Source organism: Poeciliopsis prolifica, unplaced genomic scaffold, assembly GCF_027474105.1.
Source record: "Poeciliopsis prolifica strain line A6 unplaced genomic scaffold, Auburn_PproV2 SCAFFOLD007, whole genome shotgun sequence".
Taxonomy (NCBI): domain Eukaryota; kingdom Metazoa; phylum Chordata; class Actinopteri; order Cyprinodontiformes; family Poeciliidae; genus Poeciliopsis; species Poeciliopsis prolifica.
In genome coordinates this window covers 1,434,715-1,454,571 of record NW_026562382.1, presented here as the reverse complement: position 1 = coordinate 1,454,571, position 19,857 = coordinate 1,434,715, and the positions used below count along the sequence as shown (strand labels likewise).

At 41.3% G+C, this 19,857-nt stretch overlaps 1 protein-coding gene across 5 annotated transcripts; it reads right to left on the bottom strand.

The window, feature by feature from the left end:
• Positions 1–1,327: 1,327 nt before the first annotated feature.
• pla1a (phospholipase A1 member A) lies at positions 1,328–19,546 on the bottom strand. 5 transcript variants are annotated; one of them, XR_008606101.1, is made up of 12 exons: positions 19,007–19,546; positions 14,923–15,133; positions 14,011–14,188; positions 10,655–10,766; positions 8,955–9,056; positions 8,549–8,641; positions 8,188–8,370; positions 6,072–6,161; positions 5,876–5,981; positions 5,654–5,757; positions 2,557–2,712; positions 1,628–1,739 (listed from the first exon to the last, which is right to left on the bottom strand). XR_008606101.1 is itself a non-coding variant. In XM_055031415.1 (11 exons), the coding sequence occupies exons 1-11, from the start codon at positions 19,071–19,073 to the stop codon at positions 1,649–1,651; spliced, it is 1,386 nt and encodes a 461-aa protein (XP_054887390.1). In that variant the 5' UTR covers positions 19,074–19,535; the 3' UTR covers positions 1,328–1,648. The 5 variants fall into 5 exon arrangements, 4 of the variants coding, with proteins under 4 accessions (XP_054887390.1, XP_054887389.1, XP_054887393.1 ...); XM_055031415.1 differs by lacking the exon at positions 5,654–5,757 and having other exon boundaries at positions 1,328–1,739; positions 10,655–10,763; positions 19,007–19,535; XM_055031414.1 differs by lacking the exon at positions 5,654–5,757 and having other exon boundaries at positions 1,328–1,739; positions 19,007–19,534.
• Between the last annotated feature and the right edge of the window lie 311 nt (positions 19,547–19,857).

Below are 19,857 nucleotides of genomic sequence, written 5' to 3'. Positions count from 1 at the left end.
ACCGTAAAGAAAAAAAAAAAAAAAAAAAACGAGACAAAAAGAGGTAGTATATAAATGTAGCAAAACCTGTTTTGTCAAGAGGAATGCTAATGCTAATTTGAATCCAACTTTTGACACTGGTAGATAGATGCCTTTACCCAGAAGCTGTTCACCTTTAAAAGATCTTTTTTTGGTTTTTAAAGGGACTGCATGAATCAAAAAAACAAAAAACAAAGCAAAACATCCAAATCATCGTCACAAGCTCTTCTACTGACGATGATAAATGTCTTTATTCTGTAGATAATGGATCCCACTAATGGCAATAAACTCAATTAGTTAAGACCTTCATGGAGGGATTTATCATCCTTTCCATTTTCAAAACATTAATTTTTCACGTATCGATTTAAGGTTCACTTCTGCTCCACTTAATCACTGATACGGTTTTGTCTCACAAATGAAACCGTTTGTCCTAATGAGCCTCGCACAGATCCTCTGGATCCGATTCACTGGAACTAGACGGGAAAACAATCCCAGCATTAACTGGGATCTGGAAGAACATGTGAGGAAAACTAGTCATGAGTTACATATTTCTCCTGGTTCCTGTAATGAGGAAATGTATTTCTTTCTGTCTCTTTGAATCCTGATCCTCCTGTTGGACGCAGTGCGCTTTCGATGAATTCATCCGTTTGGGTTTTTTTGGTCTTTTTTGTCCCCTCGTATTTCGTGGAAGTTAATGGTTTAGTTTTTCTTCGATGTGAGTGCGCGACGTCTTGCTCTAATTTCATAAACGTGCGAAAGCGTGCGGTTCCGATGGCGAATTTCCCCAGCAGATGTCCTTTTATCCCTTTGTTCCCAGATGACTCAACACACGCCTGTAGCTCACATGTCGGGTTTTATAACAACGGGCTCCGTAGCGAGCGAATTAAAACGATGAATCGAGCCGTTTGTTATCCATAACGAAAGAAGAGAAGAAAACAATCACGGGGCCAACATTTCTCCGTGAAGCTGTTGCATGTGTGTGCAGTTTTCCAAATGTCTTCTGTGCATATGTTTTCTTTTTTTAACAAGATTACACAGACTGCGATGGTTGTACAGTCCAGACGTCTGGCGCTCACTGACGGTAAATCACTACGAGGGCCTTAAAATATCTTCAAACAGAACGCTCCGACTCCGTCTGAAGAACTATTTTGTTGTTTTTTTTTCTCCACAGCTAAAAATGTTTTCCATATTTATTGACTGCAAGAAAAGAAAAACGCTGCCCCTTGGTCTGTTTTTGCTCGTTTTTTCCTCCCCATCCTCTTTTGGAAATGTCCCTGCCTTGTAAAACTAAACAAAGAAGAAAAGAAAAAAAGACAATGATGCTTTGTTTATTGTTGAAGGTGTATCTAAGTGACAGAGTTATGCAGTTCGTTTCACCTTGTAAACATTTTTCAGAGACAGAACTCGTCTTTGAGGACAAATGAAATCGTTTCATTCAGAAATGAGATGGAAATCAGATGGATTGAGTATCCAGGTTGCCAAAATGTTCTCTTAAGACGCACACGCTTTTCTCTGACCCAAACAGGATGACGACGGCGCTAAACCGTCTCCACGATAACACGCCTATGTCTAAGTTTTGACGTAGCTCCGTTGATGTTTCTACTTATTGTCCTCGGCGTGGACTCGCCCGTCACGAAGTGCCGCACACCTGCACGAAGTCGTGCGACCAGGGAACTCCCCGCCTGATGTCGATGTCGTTCACGCAGAGCGGCGCCTCGTGCCTGGCAGGATCAAACAACAACACTGAAAATTAAACACCTGTGAGCAGAATTTCCTCGCTCCTCTAAAACCAGGACAGAAATTATTCAGATGTTTTGTTGAGGGGTTTTTACACTTCCACTGCAAATGTGGAGAATTTTACTTTATCTTTATTTAATACTGCTGCATGTGAGCATCTCTTTATTCACCAGTGAATAAAGAGAAAATAAGTACATCCACTTTCTATTGACTAAACAGGCAAAAAAACTCAGAAGCACATCTGGTAACTTTTTGCCACCCTCTCATGAAGTGGCACCCTGGGCAATTGCCATATCCTGACCTTAAATCCATCCTTAATTCGTTTCTTCTCATTTTAGTGACAAATATTTAGCATTTCTGGAGGTTACGGCAATCACCACATTTCTCCCAACAAGTTGGATGTAATTATGTATATTGACGATTAAAACACCCATCAGCTTTAATCACACACTGCCAAAACATAAAACCAAGAATTTTTGGTTTAGTTTCTTGTGCTAATATTCTTGAAATAAATTGACTGACACCACGTTCGACCAATGAAATGGCTTTTCCCGAGCCGCTAGTATCCAGAGAGCGGCTTGAGCTCATTTTGACATGCCTGTATTCTTTCTGGAATATTTCTGACTGCTTCTACTCGGAGACGAAATCTAAAGCCACAGGTGTGTGTCCAACACGTGTCCTGTCATGAGCACAATCTACTAAAACTATGTGACCTGCATTATCAGCATAACCTACAGTCAGTAAAAAGAGCGGGACATTGCAGAGAGAGCTAAAGAGCCAACTTGTTGAACGTGCACCAACCTGTGGAGCGGCAGCTCCGAGACGCACACAGACTTGACGTGGACGTCTCCCTGCCTGTAGAGGCGAGCGCCCGTGTTTTTCAGCCTGATGGAGTCGATCAGGCACAGAGCCACGGGGTGAGCCAGCACCCTCCTGTACACCGTCGCTTCAGGCTTACTGCAGGAAAGAGTGTGAAAGTAATGCCACTAAATGTCATTGTTCCGAAGCTTTTGAACAATCGCAGACGTCGCTGTTTGTGTCTTTATTTTGTATAAATTCAGATGAACTGCAGGCTGAAGTCAAACGTTAGACCACGAGGGTAAAGGCCTACATCTAGATTCTTGAAACAACTTCTAAAAGAGTCACAGCAGTAACTAAAAACTGATTTCATGACCTATGAAACCATCACGTTTGTATTGGTTGCTTATTTACAGAAAAGCTCATGACTGCAAACATGGTAAATGAAGGTAGGGGGCGTTGCACCACCAATCATCTTCATAAGAGGAGACACATTATGAAAGCATAATGTTCAGGATGTTCTGACTTATGTAATGTTTTTATTTAAAAGAAAATAAGACTGAGTTTTTTTCATAATTCACACTTACCAGTTTTATTGAATTTTACACTCGACTTTTAGATCATCTACAGTCTCTTTAAAAATAAAACGTATGAACAACTTAAAGCTGCAGTATGTAACTTTTATAAAGAATATGCTGTTTTACGTTTGTTGAAACTGTCAACATGTCATGACAGTATGAGACAGATAATCTGCAAAAAGATCAACTTCCTTCACCTCCTCCCTGAGCTGCTGCTGCTGACTGAAGAAATGCACCAAAAGCAACCAGTCAGAGTCTCGGTGCTGTCAATCAATGTCATGCACGCGTTGCTAAATGTAAATAATGGTGGAGAAGCAACGTACTGTTACAGGAAAACAGCTTGCAGCTTATCTGCTGTCATTGGTAGCTATGCTAACGAGCCAACCTCTGATTGGCTGTTTCTAATTCACAACGGGAGAAGGCAGAGGAGCTCAATATGTTCACAGATTATCTGTGTCATACCAGATAATTACCAGACTCTGACAGTTTCAAAAAATATGTAAAAAATAATAATCTTAAATAGAAGTTACACGTTAAAGTTAGCTACTTATCCCCTTTAAACAAAACATGTCAACCAGGCAGCGCATCCTTTAAATAGGACACTTTCTACTCTAATACAAGGCACAATATTACAATAGACAACCAGCTTTTTCATCATCATCATCAACTTTAACTGGACGTTAAAATTATAACTATTTTTCAGGCATGTTGTCGCTTATTCTTTCCCATGTATGTATATGGCTTTTCTTGCAAACAAATTTCATTTTCTGAGCCCAAAATATTAAAAGAAACCTAATAAATCCAACTACAGACGTCTGACGATCCCGAGCTCTGTCCGCCGTCGTAGAAGAAAAGCCGAAAAATGGAAAAAGAAACTCTTGGCAAACTCCTTCAGAGCTGCTTGTGCTTTCTCAGCGTTCCTGCCTCGGTTTGCTGCACCTGGCCGGAGCTGAGCACCTCTCGGCCCAGAATAGAAGCTCCCCCTTCAGGGAGAAAATGCACGCAAAGAATCTGCTTACGAGTACATTGGTAAGGCAGCTGCATTACTATCCATCACCCCGGGCTAAATAAAAGGGGGCGTAGTGGTCACATTGATATTCGGACTACTTTATCCTAAATTAATGTGTTTAGATTTACCTGAAAGCACAAGCGGAGAGGGGACCAGTTTTGTTCCAACATGCATCAGGCAAAAAAAAAAAAAAAAAAAAAACCACAAACGTGTTTCTTTACGTTTGCGTTATTTTTACCTGAGGTGTTACGCTCAGTTTTTAGAGGGAACACAGGTGGGACTGCTTGTTGTTATATTTGCCTGACGGATGAAAATCGTGCGGATACAGGTCAGGAGCGCCAAGAAATGCTAACAGGAGGGAAACGAGACATCAGCGACTTGGATCTTGGTTTCCCAGAGGTTCTGTCCTCCAAGCGAAACAGCTGGAATCTCGGCGAGAGAGAGAGAGGGAGGGAGGCTGAGCGTTTATAGGCTGAGCTGTGCTGCCGAACAGCTGAATTAAAGGGATTAGCGTCTGCAAGATGAAAGGCGTCCACTGCAGAGCGATAATCTCCCCGGGTTAGCGCTAATAAACCACGGCCTAATCTGAGGCTGCAGTAAACACTGACTCACGAAAAGGAGAAACCGATCAAAGCTGGAAAAACATTTAATTTCCACACATTTAGATTCTTCCACAGTAAAAACTGAGTCGGTTTTTCGTCATCGCTACAGCAACTCGGAGCACTTTTTGGACCGTTTACGCTCGCTGATCCGTGAACGGGATTCACTTTGGTCCAAACGTGAAGAAATGAGACAGGATGTTTAAAGTTTCAAATGAAGACAAACCAGTGAGGTGTGTCTCAGTTTGGACTATTGAGCGTCTAGTCAGATGAAGGGTTGATGTATGAGGACGCATTTTTTTAATGGCAAATTAAAATCTTCTCAAAAAGGAAAAAATGTCACTTAAGATATGTATTTTATTAACTTTTAACTTTGTTTTTTTTTCCATCCTAGTTTCATCGTAAGTAGAACTATAAAGATGGAGGAGCTTTTACTCAGTAGCAGACTTTGACGCACACAATCATTATGTATTTTCCTGGGATATAGAATCATTTTATAGCATAATCAAGTACCTTCAGTTGTTTGCTGTACATATTAAACATGACTTAAAAGGTTTTGATCTTGTAATTAAACACCTTGAATTGGGCCTCTGTCTCTTTAAGAAGCTCCTGCTCTTTCTGGAGCTCCGCCTTCAGGAAGTCATCGCAACATGGATCCTCTCCTAACCCTTTAGCAACATTTTTACCAGTTTTTAAAAGTCAATTTTTCGTTACTCTGACTTTTTAACAGGAATTGAGTATATCAAGTATTTTTTAAGACTGCCTCACATTCTGCTCTTCTTGTATTTTTCCTTTTTATGTTTTGAATGGTTTACTCTGCGATCCATTTGTTTTATTAAAATATTGGACAGTCCTTGGTGAGTATGTAAAAAAAAAAATTCTATTGAAAGAAAAAGTAAAATTTTTGTACTCACTAAGTGTTTTCAAGTTGATCATTTTGGCCAATGTGGCAGAAAGTTTGGGCGCCACGGTTTTTTGGGTGCTCATATTTTTGACCAAAAGGAAAAAGAGAAGAAATCTGTAAATCATCAAAAGAGTCAGGAAGAAGAAAGATGAAGCCTCTGGGCCACAATAACGTCCATAAGTGATATCAGTCTGTGATAATCCGAACTGCAAGATAGTTAGGTTGCACCTACAGTCTGAAGCGGTGCTCCGTTCCCTGGCTCCAGGTTGTTAGCGTCACCTCCACCTCTGCGCTCTTATCCAGGGGGGAAACTTCCAGCGTCACCAGGATATGATGCGCTAGACCAGAAAAGTTTGATTTCTTTTCATCAAACGTTTTGTATGGTTGACTGAAGAGCCACAGAGTGTTTGGAAAAGTCCTGAACGTACCACAAAACGGTGCCGAAGACGTCGTGAGGAGGAAGACCTTCTGCTGTTCGGGAATGGGTGACGTGGCTGTCCCGCTCTTTTCCTGTAAACCTGCAACACACACCACCAGCACCACTTGCTACAGTTGGACATAATTCAGAGAAATAACCGAACAGAGAATAGAAACAGAATTCATTCTCAGGAAATGAATTAACCCTAACCATAAATATGTGCGGCAAAGTGGCAGACGGTCACAACAAACAGACTCACACAAAGATTGAACATTAAATATTTGTAAAAACAGAATAAAACATTAAGATGTTTTACAGTAAGGGCACAATTTCAACATAAATATCGTGTAGTTATAAAAAAAAAGGACTCCAGGCCAAAGGAATGTGCAACTGGGTTGGAAAGTTGCAAAAAAAAAAAAAAAAAAAAGGAAAAAGGAAAGGTGCTGATGAAAGCTGTGGTAAAAACCAGACCGAATCTGCTGGTGTTAAAGGATATATTTAGTTGTTGCTGTTATTTTATGACATAAATTACAATATTCCTCAAACAGGCCGTAAGGTTTTCCATTCCTGTGTTGTGATTGTACATGTGGTGTGTAACTCCTGGGTACAACCTCAAGACCAACAGTTCTGATCAAGGCTGCAGATTAAATGTCTTCATAGAAACTAAAAGTGTTGATAAAGTCATCAGACTTTACAAAGGGCTTGTAGGGCAGCAGCCCAGGGCTTCAGCTTAACGGGGGCAGAAAAATTTTTGTTACTGTGCTTTTTTCTTTTTACTAAATGCCTGTTTTGGATTGTACTTTATTCATTTATTTATTTCAAACAGACAAAAGTACAAGCAAGGAAGAAGAAGAAGAATCAAAATGAAAAATGATCATGCCCAATTGACATGTATTTTACATGATCTGTTCAGAAACGAGCAGGTAGAAGACGCCACATGTTGCAATTTCCTGCCCCTGGACTTAACTTATATGAATTGTAACAAAATGTTGTTATTTTTATGAAAAAACACTGTTCAAATATTGGAAAATTGTCATTTTTAGTGGAATAAAATGGGGCTATTTATGTCTTATACATAAATTGAACCTCTCATGGATCAATTTATGTATAAAACAACATATTGCTGTATTGTCATTTGCATTACCAGAAGAACTATTCTGTAGTGGATACCATAACTGGCTCCAGCCTGAGGGCTCACATCTTTGTAAAACGGGACCCGGTAATCACATACATCTGTGTGCTCCAAAATAAAATAGCATAAAGAGGGGAGATGAAACACTGGCAGAATGAGAGCTTTGGTTAAAAGTGTCATAATGCATAAAGATAAAAGTGCCTCCAACAATTTAAACGTAGCATGCTAGGTCAGAGCGGACAGAAGTCACATGTGGGATGCCTCAAGGTTCAGGCCTGGGCCCCCTCCCATTTAACATCTACATGGTCTCTCTAGCTCAGGTTCTAACTAGAAGTAAGATTAGACGATACACAGCTCTTCATTGCAATGTCACTGTGTGACTGTGGCTCCATCCAATCACTGAGCAGATTCCCAGAACAGATCAATGTGTGGGTTTTCCACAACTGTCTCCAGCTGAACAGAAACAAAACTGAAGTTATTATCTTTGGACCTAAAGAGGAGCGATCTAGAGTCAACGCACAGCTTCAGTTATTAGACAAATCAGGCCTGAAACCTGGGAGTCATGATGAACTCTGACCTGAACCTTCAGAGACACATAAAGACGGTTACAAAGTCGGCCTTCTGTCACCTGAAGAACATCTCCAGGATGGAATGACTAAAGTCCCAGCAAGAACCAGAACCAAACATTTAATTTTTATGCATCTCAAATGTCCAGAAAACTGCAAAACAGCTGAAGCACTGATTTCATTTAAATCAAGGCATCTGTTTAGTTGACTTTTATAAGAACTATTGATCGACTTATTTTGATGAGTGATGATAATTTTGATGACGGTATTTGACAAATTCTAATGTTTATTCCTTGTTACATGACTGGTGACTGCGTGATGTTTTCGAACACAAATAAACTTGAGTACAAATTCCAAGCTTGTAGGATGGGTTTCTGCATGTTACTGTTTACTTTCATGCTTTATAAGAGACTGAGCAGAGTCCTTACCTACAGCTGGACATCTGCCCTTGAAGACCCCGCAGTCCACGCAGCTTCCCTTCAGGAAGTCCTCATAAGAGGCGCACGGGATCCCCATCAGCTGGCATGTGCCGTTAAGCGCGCTCATGTAGACGTGCAGCGCCCTCATGTGGTCACAAATCACATAGCCGTACACTGGAAATAGTAGAAAAACTGACAACACACAGGAGCCGAATTTCGACAGACACTAGATCAAAATGAGAGGGGAGGGAAAAAGCTGTAAATAAGATCTCCCCCCTCAGGTGAGAAGCTGTTGACTTTTATGACAACATGGTGATGAAAAGTCAGGGGGGCGTGGAAAGATAACAAAAAAGGCTTTTCAAAAACCCACTAGAGGCAAATCTGGATCGAGCACATCCAGTCTGGTCCATCCCACCGTTCAGGAAGAAGTCCACATGGCCGACAGGAATGGAGATGCCAAAATCTGACAATAAAAAAGAGAGAGAGAGAGAGAGAGAGGGGAAAAGAGAAATACTGGCGAGATTTTTTACTTGGGAGGAAGCAGAAAAGACTGAAACAAATACTTAAGACGTTATAGTTTCCTGTCTTCCTTCCAACAAAATTTCTCATGCAGAGCTAAGGTAATAAACCAAACTAAATGATGGCATTCGGAGAGACATTAAACGTGAGAGGAATCAGGAGGTTTTACATATGAAGCGCATAGTTTAAGTCTTCGGACGAAGGCTCGCCGCATCCCGATCCAACAGTAAGGAAATGCGAGCGGAAGGAGGACTCACGGTCAGAGTCAGTGTGGATGGCGTCCACAAACAGAGCGTCGGTGGGGTCCAGCCGGTCGTAGGTGTCGGCCCCCTTAAACATGGGGCCGGCGGGGTCGAGACCTGCAGGAACAGATGGACAAAAAAAAAAAAAAAATGTCGGAAATTAGCTTCTGAACATGGCCGACCGCTGAGCTCTAAAATGAAGACAACAGTTCTGATGACAAGAACTGGATCGCCTGATTTCTAACCTCTGAATGTTCAGCTATGAGGAAAACGGTAACAAAAATGTTTTTACTTTTTGGTCACACCCAAATGTTTCAGACCATCTAAGTTTACAATCAAAGATAAGAGTACTTTATTTAGTAGCAGAATAAAGCTACTAAACTCATTAAGACTATAAGTAGAAGAGCAACTTCCTGCCAAGCAACAGGTTTAACAATAAATCAATAACACGATATACACAGACACATGCAACTATAGATGTATTTCTGTCCCAATAGAAAATACATTTGATAGAATATTCAATGATCAATAAATAGAATATTCACTGAACTGGAAACACACGGCATTCTTGAGTGCAAATTGAAAGCTTCTAAAATGGGTTCCTGCATTTTATGTTTTACTTTATGCTTCATAAACCTTCACTCAGTATCATATAAGCAAAAAATATAAATCTCAGGCTCTAACTTTTCTGCCTGCTTTTACACCTAAATGCTGGATCCTCATGAAATGATTCAGAGGAAAGTGTTTAGAATTTTGAAGGATTTTAAAATTTTATTTTCTTCCCAAAATTGAATTTTAATGAGCATTTCTGATTTTGAACAATTGTGAATAGAGCATACAAAAGGAGGAGTGCATTTTTGCCAAAAAACTCAGAAATTTTGAGATTAATTTTAGACATTTTCTGAGTTTGAGAAGATGGAAATGTTTGACTTATGGAGATGTGAAATTCTCTTGATTTTTATCAAAAATTTCAGAGATTAAATTAAACATTTCTGAAACTTTTCTTGAAAATCTTCAACTTTTGGAGATCAAAAAATTTCCATGTTTTTTTCTGGAGAATTTCTGAGATTGAGCTCAAAATTTCTGAGTTTTTTTCTCTGAAATTTTCATCTTTTGAAGCCCTGAAATTTCCTCATTTTTTCTTAGAATTTATCCAGGATTCATCTCAAAATGTAGGCATTTTTCCCTTGCAACTTTTTGACTGTGAGAGTTGCATCTCAAAATTTCTGCGTTTTTCATTGCAGATGTTTAACACCAACATTTGCTTGTTTTTTTTTTCTCTAGAAAATGTGAGATGAATCTTTTTGGTATAATTTCACTCCTCCTTTCCCCACCATCTACAACGGCCGACATACAGAACAGACTTCAACTTTAAGTGCTAATTTTTTATGACATTGTCACCTTTTTTAATTTTTTTTTTAGATATTTTCAGGCCAGTGTCAGTGATGCCTCTGAAACATTCAAACTGCAGCAAATCCCCAGTCAGACAGCAGGGCCTCTCATTCTCCGGTGAACAGCGGCGCATTGTGCTGTGGGCTGCGTAGATCATGTGAAGAGCTCTGCTAATCTCCTAATGTCATCCCCAGGCTGAGAGCAAGACTCTTCTCTGTCTGACTGGAGGCAGCTGGAGGACATCAGACACTCCAAACAGGTTTGCTTCTCCGTGGGGGTCACTTCCTGAGCTCACCGGTCAGGAGCGAGCCCTGCGGGTTCACCTGTGATTCGTCCGATCTTCCCCTCGAACACCGTCCCCACGAAGCCGGCAACGTGGGCCCCGAGACTGACCCCGATCAAGTGGAAGGATTCCAGTCCGCAGCCGTGTTTCTGCTGAAAACAAAAATGTTTTTAGTACAAGCTACAGAAGAGGATTGGAGCCGTTGAAGAAAAAAAAGTCATTTAAAAAAAGAGGAACATATTCTGCCTTTTTTTCCTCGGGATTCTACGACGGCGTATCACTGCCGTTGCAGACGGGAAAAAAGGAGAACGTTACTGCCGAAACATTGATATTGAGATGAACCTCGGAAAGTTTATAGAAAAAAAGAAAAAAAAAGAACATTTCTGTGTTTGAAAAATCAAAAACATGCTAGAAAGACACTTGACGTTTTGAGATTGGCCTCAGAAATTTTAGAGAAAAAAAAACAAACAAAAAGACGTGGAAATTAAAAGTTGAACATGTTCGACTTTTGGTTATTTTCTGGAAATTTGTATGTTTTTATTCCTAGCAAAATTTTCACTTTTCCAACTCAGAAATTACATTTTTTCTCAAAAACTTCTTAGGTCAATTTAGAAATGTCGGTGCTTTTTCTGGAAAAAAAGCATTGACCACAGTAGTACTGTTGCCTTGCAGCAAGAAGGTCCTGGGTTCGATTCCTGGCCCGGGGTCTTTCTTCGTGTTTGAATGTTCTCCCTGTGCATGGGTGGGTTCTCTCCGGGTTCTCCGGCTTCCTCCCACAAAAACATGAGTGTCAGGTCAATTGGTCTTTCTAAATTGTCCCACAGTGTGTGTGCATGGTTGTTTGTCCTGTCTCTCTGTTGCCATCACTTAAAACTCTGACGCTTTCAGTGCGAATAAAATGCAGATCCAATAACGAGGAGGATATTTGAGTTATGACGCTTTTGCCAACAACATAATTGACATGCATCAGAGCATGTTTGGTTATTTACTTGGATTTTGACATAGATGTACACAGAATTAGAAAGCTGAGTTTAAAGAGTCTTCTACTTTCTTTGGTTAGTGGCTTTAGTCTTCTTCCGTTTGCTTCATAAAAAATTCACTGACAAAGCCATAAAGTTTAAACCCCACCTAAATGGTTATGGCTGTTCCGCAGAATTTCAAAGAAAACATGATAAACTTGACAAAATAAAATTCCCTCCTCTCTCTCTCTCTCTCTCTCTTTTTTTTCCATCTGACAAACTAGTGACACACGATCAGGAATCGCAGGAATGTCTTAAAACAATAAGGCGTTCGCCTGCTTTGTTACTTTGCGGTGGGAGCAGAACTCTCCTAAAATCAGCACCGTCCACCCCCGAACGTACAGGTAGTAAATTTGGTGAGCCGCTGTCTCCGATATTATTGATAGCCTTTGCTGTGAGCGTTTAAAACACAGCTGGGGAGGGGGGAAGAACAGGCCCTCAAGGTCATGTTTGCATCAATCTGTGGAGCTGGGAAGGTCAGTCTGACTCCCATTCTACTCGGGATTTACTTTCCTGGAAACCTCTGGCTGCCGACGCGCCTTTGGCTCCAGCCGGATTCTCATTTTGGCTGCTGCGGGGACTGAAACCGTGAGATTTGCTTCCACTATCTCTACCTATATAAATCCCTGCGCGTCTCTTCTCACGGTCATGTTTCGTGTGTGTGAAATAATAAAAGCTCAACCTCGGAGCGGCGCAAAAGTATTCGCACCCTTGACCTTGATTACGTTCAACCCCCTTTACAACCTCATAAGTCGACAAATCTTCTAAATATATGATTCATGGCACAGCATCTGCATGACTTTGTAAGAGGAGAAGCGTACAGTATTTACATGCGATATCTCTGGATTAGGACTCATGCCACAGAATTTACCCAAAAAATCTGAGATATTTGGATGAGGCAGCCAGCCTTAGCTGGAGATCTGGCAGCAGCTCCACAATGCATAGCGAGAAAAGGAGGCAGAAGCCAGAGCTTTTACTTAAAGGCATGCATGTGTGTTTTGTTTTTGTTTGTTTCACACAAGCCATCAGGGGCAATTTTTGGTATCAGAGGTATGGCTCACTGCCCAGGGCGCAACTGTGTCAAAGGCAAAAGAAGAAGAAGGAGTAAAAGTCATCTCACTATTTTTTTTATGGCTTGTTGTCATTTCCATACAACACAAGCTGTGTTTCTGTCCAGTCGGGTCATTTTCGGCTTATCCCAGTTTTCCTGTGTGGGCAGAATTTTCCCGTCTGGACGGAGACACAGGACGCTGTGCTGTAAGACCAACAGGCTGGAAAAAAAAAAAAAAAAAAAAAGATTTATCCCTGCTGCTGTCAAGTCTGGTCAAGCCCAGGTCCACACAGTCAGGACCCACATGGACTCACGCCCGTCACGATAACCGCCGACTCTCCTGGACGATAAATTCCCTCCAGAATGTATCGCGATAAACGATAACGTTGCTGTTTTGAGGTCACGTTCTCAAATATTAATAAACAGGTTTGGTTCATCAGAACGTATTCAGCAAATGTGTTTCCATCTTTGCATTGACTTCTTCTCAGAAATACTAAAAACACCACAATTGAGAGTAATAATTACCTTCTTTTTTTTCAATCGAGGAGTTATTTTCAATTTTGCTCTGTCCTAGAGCCTTTTGTAATGCGATATTTCAAAATGTGAACAGATGGAAATGGAAAAGGCATTCCTCAAGCATTGGTGGAAAGCAAACCAGTTCAAAATGTCTTCCACTGCTTGTGGCAGAGGATCTTGTAACCTATTTTTATATCGTTTCTGTCTGTTGGTTAGTTATGTCTTGTGTAAATGTTTTCTTCTGTCAAGTGTTTTTTTTCTATTAAAAGTACACATAGTTCCTTTAATAGAACTGTGTGTGCCGACTTTGGTCCTGTGAACATTGCAACGCGAGGCGTTTTGTTTCTTCTGCTGACTTGTCTTAGAACCAAGGATGAAATGTACCGATGGTGCTAATTCCTGCATATTTACACTGCCAGGAATTGTGGGTAACGTCGACTGAGGTGGCCTGTCCGAAAGAAACGAATTACATTACAGGAATATATGAGCAAACATTGTCAAATGTATGTTGTATCTAATTCAAGATTCAAATTTGATGTTTTATTAATAAGCGACAGACAGACAGACAGACAGACAGACAGACAGACAGCTTTAAGTTGAGACAAGCATGAAAAAAACAGCACTATAAACCATGTCAGTCAAACCTGGTTGGAATTATTTTATGCCGATATGAGATTCTTTGAAGCCCTTTGAATTTCTGAAACTGATTTGTGTGGGGGAAGAAAAAAGAAAAACACATAAAAACCTGGTCACATTCTCCGCTTCGTTTCTTTCCATCCGTCCAGCACCAGCGTCTGCAATGCCTCTCACCTGCAGCTGGTTGACGAGGACCGAGATCTGCAGGGCCACCTCCTTGTAGTTCTCCACCACCAGGTTGTAGGCGAAGGAGGCGCCGTAAATCCAGTCCACCACCACCACGTTGGCATCCTGAGCCTCCAGCAGGGCCCGGGCCAGGTCCGTAACCCAGGACGGCTTCCTTCCCAGGGCGCTGCAGGTTTTGGGGAGGGGGGACAGACCAATGGGGGGGGGGAGTTCAGTCGGGTTTGGAGCAGCAAAAACAGACAAGGAAAAGAGTGGAGTTATTGTTGGAACCGAGGCAGCGGGTCAACCGCGCTCCATGAAAGCAGAAACTACGAAAAAAATGAAAGGAATAAATAAATCAACGAAATGTGGTTTTAGATTTGCCAGATTGTTTTGATGAGGGCGTGAGTCGAGCGGTGTTATATTTGTCAGAAGTTTCGCTTCGTTGGTTTGAGAACTTTAGTTTCTCTGCCACGTTCACAAGAGTTAAAAAAAAAACCCAGCTAAACACAAAGAAACCTTCGAGTCAGTCTGCAGAAAGATGTATAAACAGTCTTCCTCTTTGCCTGAGTGCTGTAATCGAAGAACAGGACAGCCGTTCAAAAGTGTGTCATCACAGCTTTTATGAGCCTTGTGGGTCAAAAGTTTGGTTTAGCCTCTAGATGTTTTCCAAGCTTTCAACCATTTTCTTCTTCTTCATTTCAACTAAAGGGACAATATTGTGTCAAATAGACTTTTTGGATTCTATCTAAAACATACCTGGAGTGTTGCCTCGATTCCTTCATTCATGTTGGAGAAATACCCTTCAATCTCCACGGCAACCATTGAGCTTTGCAAAACGCCATGGTGGACTTCGCCACATGACCATAAAACAAAACCCATTAATACGATCACATGAAGCCAAGTTGCGCTCCGACTCACCTGAATCCATGGATGATGACCTTCGTCGGACGGGACGTGTTAAAGTAAGACGTGGGCTTGCCGACGGAGTCCTGGTCGAACTTTTGCGCGCAGTCCGGGTTGTTTCTGGTGAGCAGCAGGTACTGGACTTCCTCCCTGACCCTCTGCTGGCGGTACTCCTGCCATCTGGTGCTGTTGAGCTCAGCGCACTGACCGTCCTCCTGAACCTCACCTGAAGTTTGATGGACAAACACACACACTCACTTGAGGGTGGAGTATTTAAATATGTTTTGGCTGAAAAAGCCAAAATTTGACAGGAACTGCTTGAATGTATGTATTTTCCCACCTGATTTTGTTTGCTTTAAAACACTTTTTAACATTTTATGAAATTAAAATATATATATAGGCTATATATATTTGTCACACTTCCCAATTACATTTCTTTTTTTTTTCCAGCTGCCTTGACATTTTTAAACATGCAACAGAAACAGCAGGAAGAAAATCCTAAGATGGTGTCCGACATGCGTGATTGAACATAATTGAGCGACTGTATTTGGCATGAAAGTGGACAGGACAAAGCAGAAAAATGCACCGCATTTGTATTGGACCATCAACTCACCCCAACCCGGAGATCGCCGAGGGCAATGTTGCCCTGGCAATACTACCAACACACCCTTCTTGGCCATCGACCCCCAAACCACTAAGTGACACATTTAACTGCAGACCCGATAACCTCGGATTCATTCTGTTGGTTTCAGTCAGAAGCAGGGCTCCTTTCCACGTAAGTAATCTGATGTTTACATTTTCAAATGGTTTACTGTTCCACGTCTTCGGTTTTGTTTTCTTGGCAAACGCTTCCGACTGCAAGTAGCATGTGGGATCTATTTGTATCCATGTCAACATTTGTACCACCACCAAATGCATTTGCATTTAATTAGCATTTACTAGTTCTACCAAATCTCCTCAACAGAATAGGTAATGCATTTTACAGTGAAAAGTAGGTCATGAAAGACATCTGTGTCAAAGAGGGAGTAAATTCTTTGAAGTAAAATTTAAGGGTTTTAAGCAGTTCATGTTCTGAGGGACAAATAAAAATCAACCACAGCCTCCCTGGATAATGAGCAGATTTTTGCAGAAACAATGAGCAACAAGGAACTCAACGTGATTAGGATTCAGCTTTGGTGTAAATGCTGGGAAACGAGCATGTGTACGGACACAACACTGGATTGTAATTCCGACCACAGCTGTGCCTCCTCTCCTCCAGTTTGCACCAGCGAGATCTCTACATTATGTTCGTTACATCTTTCCACAGACTTCAGCGGGACCAGATAATGGTGTAATGTGTCATGGCTGTGACAGAATAATAGCCGGTGCGCTTTTATTGCTGAATTTATTTTTCTCCAGCGAAAAGAGAGCTGACCATCTTTCAGTTTTAGGGCTTTTGATATACCTCTACTGCCTGGTCTATTAGGTACACCTGTTGACCCCACAGACTTTGAACGTGGCTCTTGGCGCAGGATGCTGGTCAAAATATTTCTGTATCAACTAGGATTTGTACACAACCCAACTCAGATTTTTATTTTATTATTTTTTCCAAATAATAGGTAGAAAAAAAATCAAACCAGTTGAAGACTCAACATAGAGCCTCCGAAACCACAAAATAAAATCCCAATATTTTTCTACAACCATCCTGGTGCTTTCAACAAAAGGTTTAAGCTATGATGCTCGTGTATTTATTATTTCTACCTTCTTATAGATTCTCAGCCATCCAGGACATGAAAAAGCCAAAAAAAATAAATAAAAAGCTTTAGAAATAAAGCAACTTAAAAACGTATGACTTAAGTAACACGTAGCCTCTATTGAGAGTTACTACAATAAAACAATATTCATGAGAGATTTTATTAAGTGGAGTTACTCAATAAAACTTGTTTTATTTAGAGCCTTAAATCTTTGTAAAGGTGGAGAAGAGATTTTACCTACTAGCTAAAATGCTAGTAGCAGTATGTTGGTTGGGCTCAACAGACACAACCATTCACTTCTTATGGAGCTTGCTCAGCGAGGATACAATAAAACCGTAATTTCGAGCTCGTACACGTAAACGTACACATAAAGGTGTAAACGTACACATAAAGGTGTAAACGTACACATAAAGGTGTAAACCTACAGCGGCGAGCGGCGCGACAGAAGCAAGTTGAAAATGTCCGACTTCTGATGCTTCCGCGTTCCGCGTGCTGTCTTCATCCTGAATGGCGGGAAACTGTCGCTTGTTGCTGTTGAGTCCATAATCATTTTTGTTTAAGCACCGCAGCTTACCTGAGTGTTGTCGAAGACCTGCTTCATCTTTTTACGTCAGCAGAGGAGCCACGATCCGGAAGCTTCAAATCACGTCACTGGTTGAACATAATGACGTCACCTCACCGCTACCTTGCAATCAAGTATATTTGGGATGGAGCTAGAGAGTTGCACCGTGGGTATGTGCAGCCGACACTTCCAGAGTAAATGTTTAGTCTCATAGTGTCAATATGGAGCAAAATCTGACCAATGTGAATATTTATTATGATATCTCAACAGATTTCAATACCATGTAAAAGTTCAGTATTTTGTGCCTCTCATACAGATTCACTGCACACAAAGTGAAATAATTCAAGCCTTTAATTTTTACAAACTTATGCAATGGTTTTATTATCCTCCAACTTGTCTGTTAGTCTGTGTCAGAAGGCAACACAATCTTTGAGAAAACTGCTGGCTTGACAGATGTCCAAAAGACAGTGACTAACGCCCTTTACAGGGAAGGTAAACCACAAAAGTTCATTCTTAAAGAAGCTGGTTGGGCTGCATCAGAGTTTGTTCATAGGACTCAGTGGAAGGAATGAGTGTGGTAGAAAAAGTTGCACCAGCAGCAGGGAGAACAGCAGCCTTAAGAAGATTGTCAAGTAAAATCCATTCAAGAATTTGGGGGAGTGTCACAAGGAGTGGACTGTGGCTGGAGTCGGTGCATCGAAAGCCACTAAGTCATGAATCCTCCACATGGGCTACAAATGACACATTCTTGTCAAGTCACTCCTGAACCAGAGACAACACTTCCGGGTTATGGTGAAATAAAAGCTAGGCTGTTGCTCTGTGGTCCAAAGTCCTGTTTTGAGATTAAAGTATTTTCTGCATTTCATTGGTAAAATCAAGGAAGTGTTGAGGGGCACACCTCCAGACTGTGGAGGCTTCCAATGTGAAGTCTCCACAGTCATTGATGGCTTAGTGTGGCAAATCATCCACTGGTCCTGGTCCACTGGTTTTTCTAAAGTCCACAGTCAATGAGGGCATCTACCAGGAGGTTCTAGAGCACTTTATGCTTCCCTCTGCCGTTGAGCTGGATGGAGATTTAATTTTGGTACCGTCAGTGATTGTACTGGTGGTCGATTCGCCAGACATTTCACTCCATGCTGAATATTTGGGTTATATATTCAAGAGGAAGACAAGAGACACCAGACCCAACAATGCTGACAACCTTAAGGCAGCTGTCAAAGCAATCTGGTCTTACGGTACATTTCATCAGAACCACAGGCTGACCGCCTCTGTGCCAAGGACATCCAACCAAGTATTGAGAGTATAGAGAAGAACATGCTTTTCAAAAGCCTGACGTTTCTGTTTAACTTGTTATTAAGATTCCAAGTTCCCGAGACATTGAAATTTGGAATTTTCTCATCATTAAATTTACGTCAAAATTACAGAACATTATGAAACATTAAATCACTGTTATGTGTGACTTAACTTTGCTTGTATGTGTAGCACGTAGGCAACAAACTCCACTGTTAATACGACATAAAGAGGAAGTCACAATAAAATATGGACATGCACGAAATACATAAAACTGTATTTAAAAGAAGAGGTGCACTTTCTTTTACCATGACTGCAGACATGATTATAACAGGCACTGATTACTTGTTTTCTAAGATTAGGCATTTTTAAGCAAGTACAACATGTCTAAGCTGCGAAAGCTCATTGGTATTTTCCCATTTAAATCCTGCAGACATGCAATTTTCTCCAAACGCAAGAAAACATCCAAAAGAAATGCCTCAGAGGAAGTTTCTAGCCTAAAGAGACGACTTACCCAGCACCTGTGATGAGCTGTAGACCAGCAGAATGCTGAAGAGAATGGCTTTGTCCTCCCAAAGCATGTTTTCTTTTTTTCTTTTCTTTTCTTTTCTTTTTGGTAAGTGAGCGCTGAATCAGGCTGCCAAAGAGCTTTAGTTAGAGCTTAGCAAGCCTCAGCTGCTTGGTGGACGGAGGGAGGAAATCCCAGCTATGAAGCCTTGGAACAAAACTCTGGGCTTTCAACTGGAAGCCAGCAGGTATGAGGCAAAAGAAACAAGTTGGGGCTTTTGGTCAACTATGTTTCTTTTCTCGTGAAGATCCAGTTAAAGCCCATGTGTCTCCACAACATCTCTCTACCCCGTCTATTCCCCCCTCCCCCCCCACTTTATGCTAATGCCAGCCTTCGCATTTACTGGTGGCCGGTTTGTTTTCCCGTCTTTCATCCGCCCCAGGAGCCCCCCGCCAAGTCTGTGTTTTGCAGTGAGGCACCGACTAGTTGGAGGTCTTTGCCTGGTGGTGAATCCATGACCTCATTTGTGTTCAATGGCTGTTTGTTTAAAATGCTGGACTCTGGCCTAGCTGCCCACTGCTTTGTGTGGTTTCTGCGGTTTGGAAAAAAGCGAAGGAGGAGCGTCTGAAAACGTGAGCTGAGGTCAAGCTCTCAGAGAGACGGGGAGGAAAAGGTCGATTGGTGTATTTGTCTTTCAATTTCTAACTCCCTTATGTAATTCATCCTTTCTTCTTCTTCCTTTTTTTTTTTAATAAATAAAACACACATACATAGCCCCCCCTCCAGTCACACAGATGTAATTCCCTGGAAAGAGGTCAAGGGTCTGAGCTGCAGCTGCAGCTGCCAGTCTTGTTGTG

What these genes read in the sequence shown, in the direction of transcription:
- pla1a (XM_055031414.1), bottom strand. Translation starts at nt 19,073, where the DNA reads ATGCTTTGGGAGGACAAAGCCATTCTCTTCAGCATTCTGCTGGTCTAC. An exon ending in CAGCTCATCACAGGTGCTGG is followed by an intron (nt 15,134 to 19,006) that starts GTAAGTCGTCTC and finishes ATCAAACTTCAG; the next exon opens with GTGAGGTTCAGGAGGACGGT. An exon ending in GGGCAGATGTCCAGCTGTAG is followed by an intron (nt 6,162 to 8,187) that starts GTAAGGACTCTG and finishes TGTGTGTTGCAG; the next exon opens with GTTTACAGGAAAAGAGCGGG.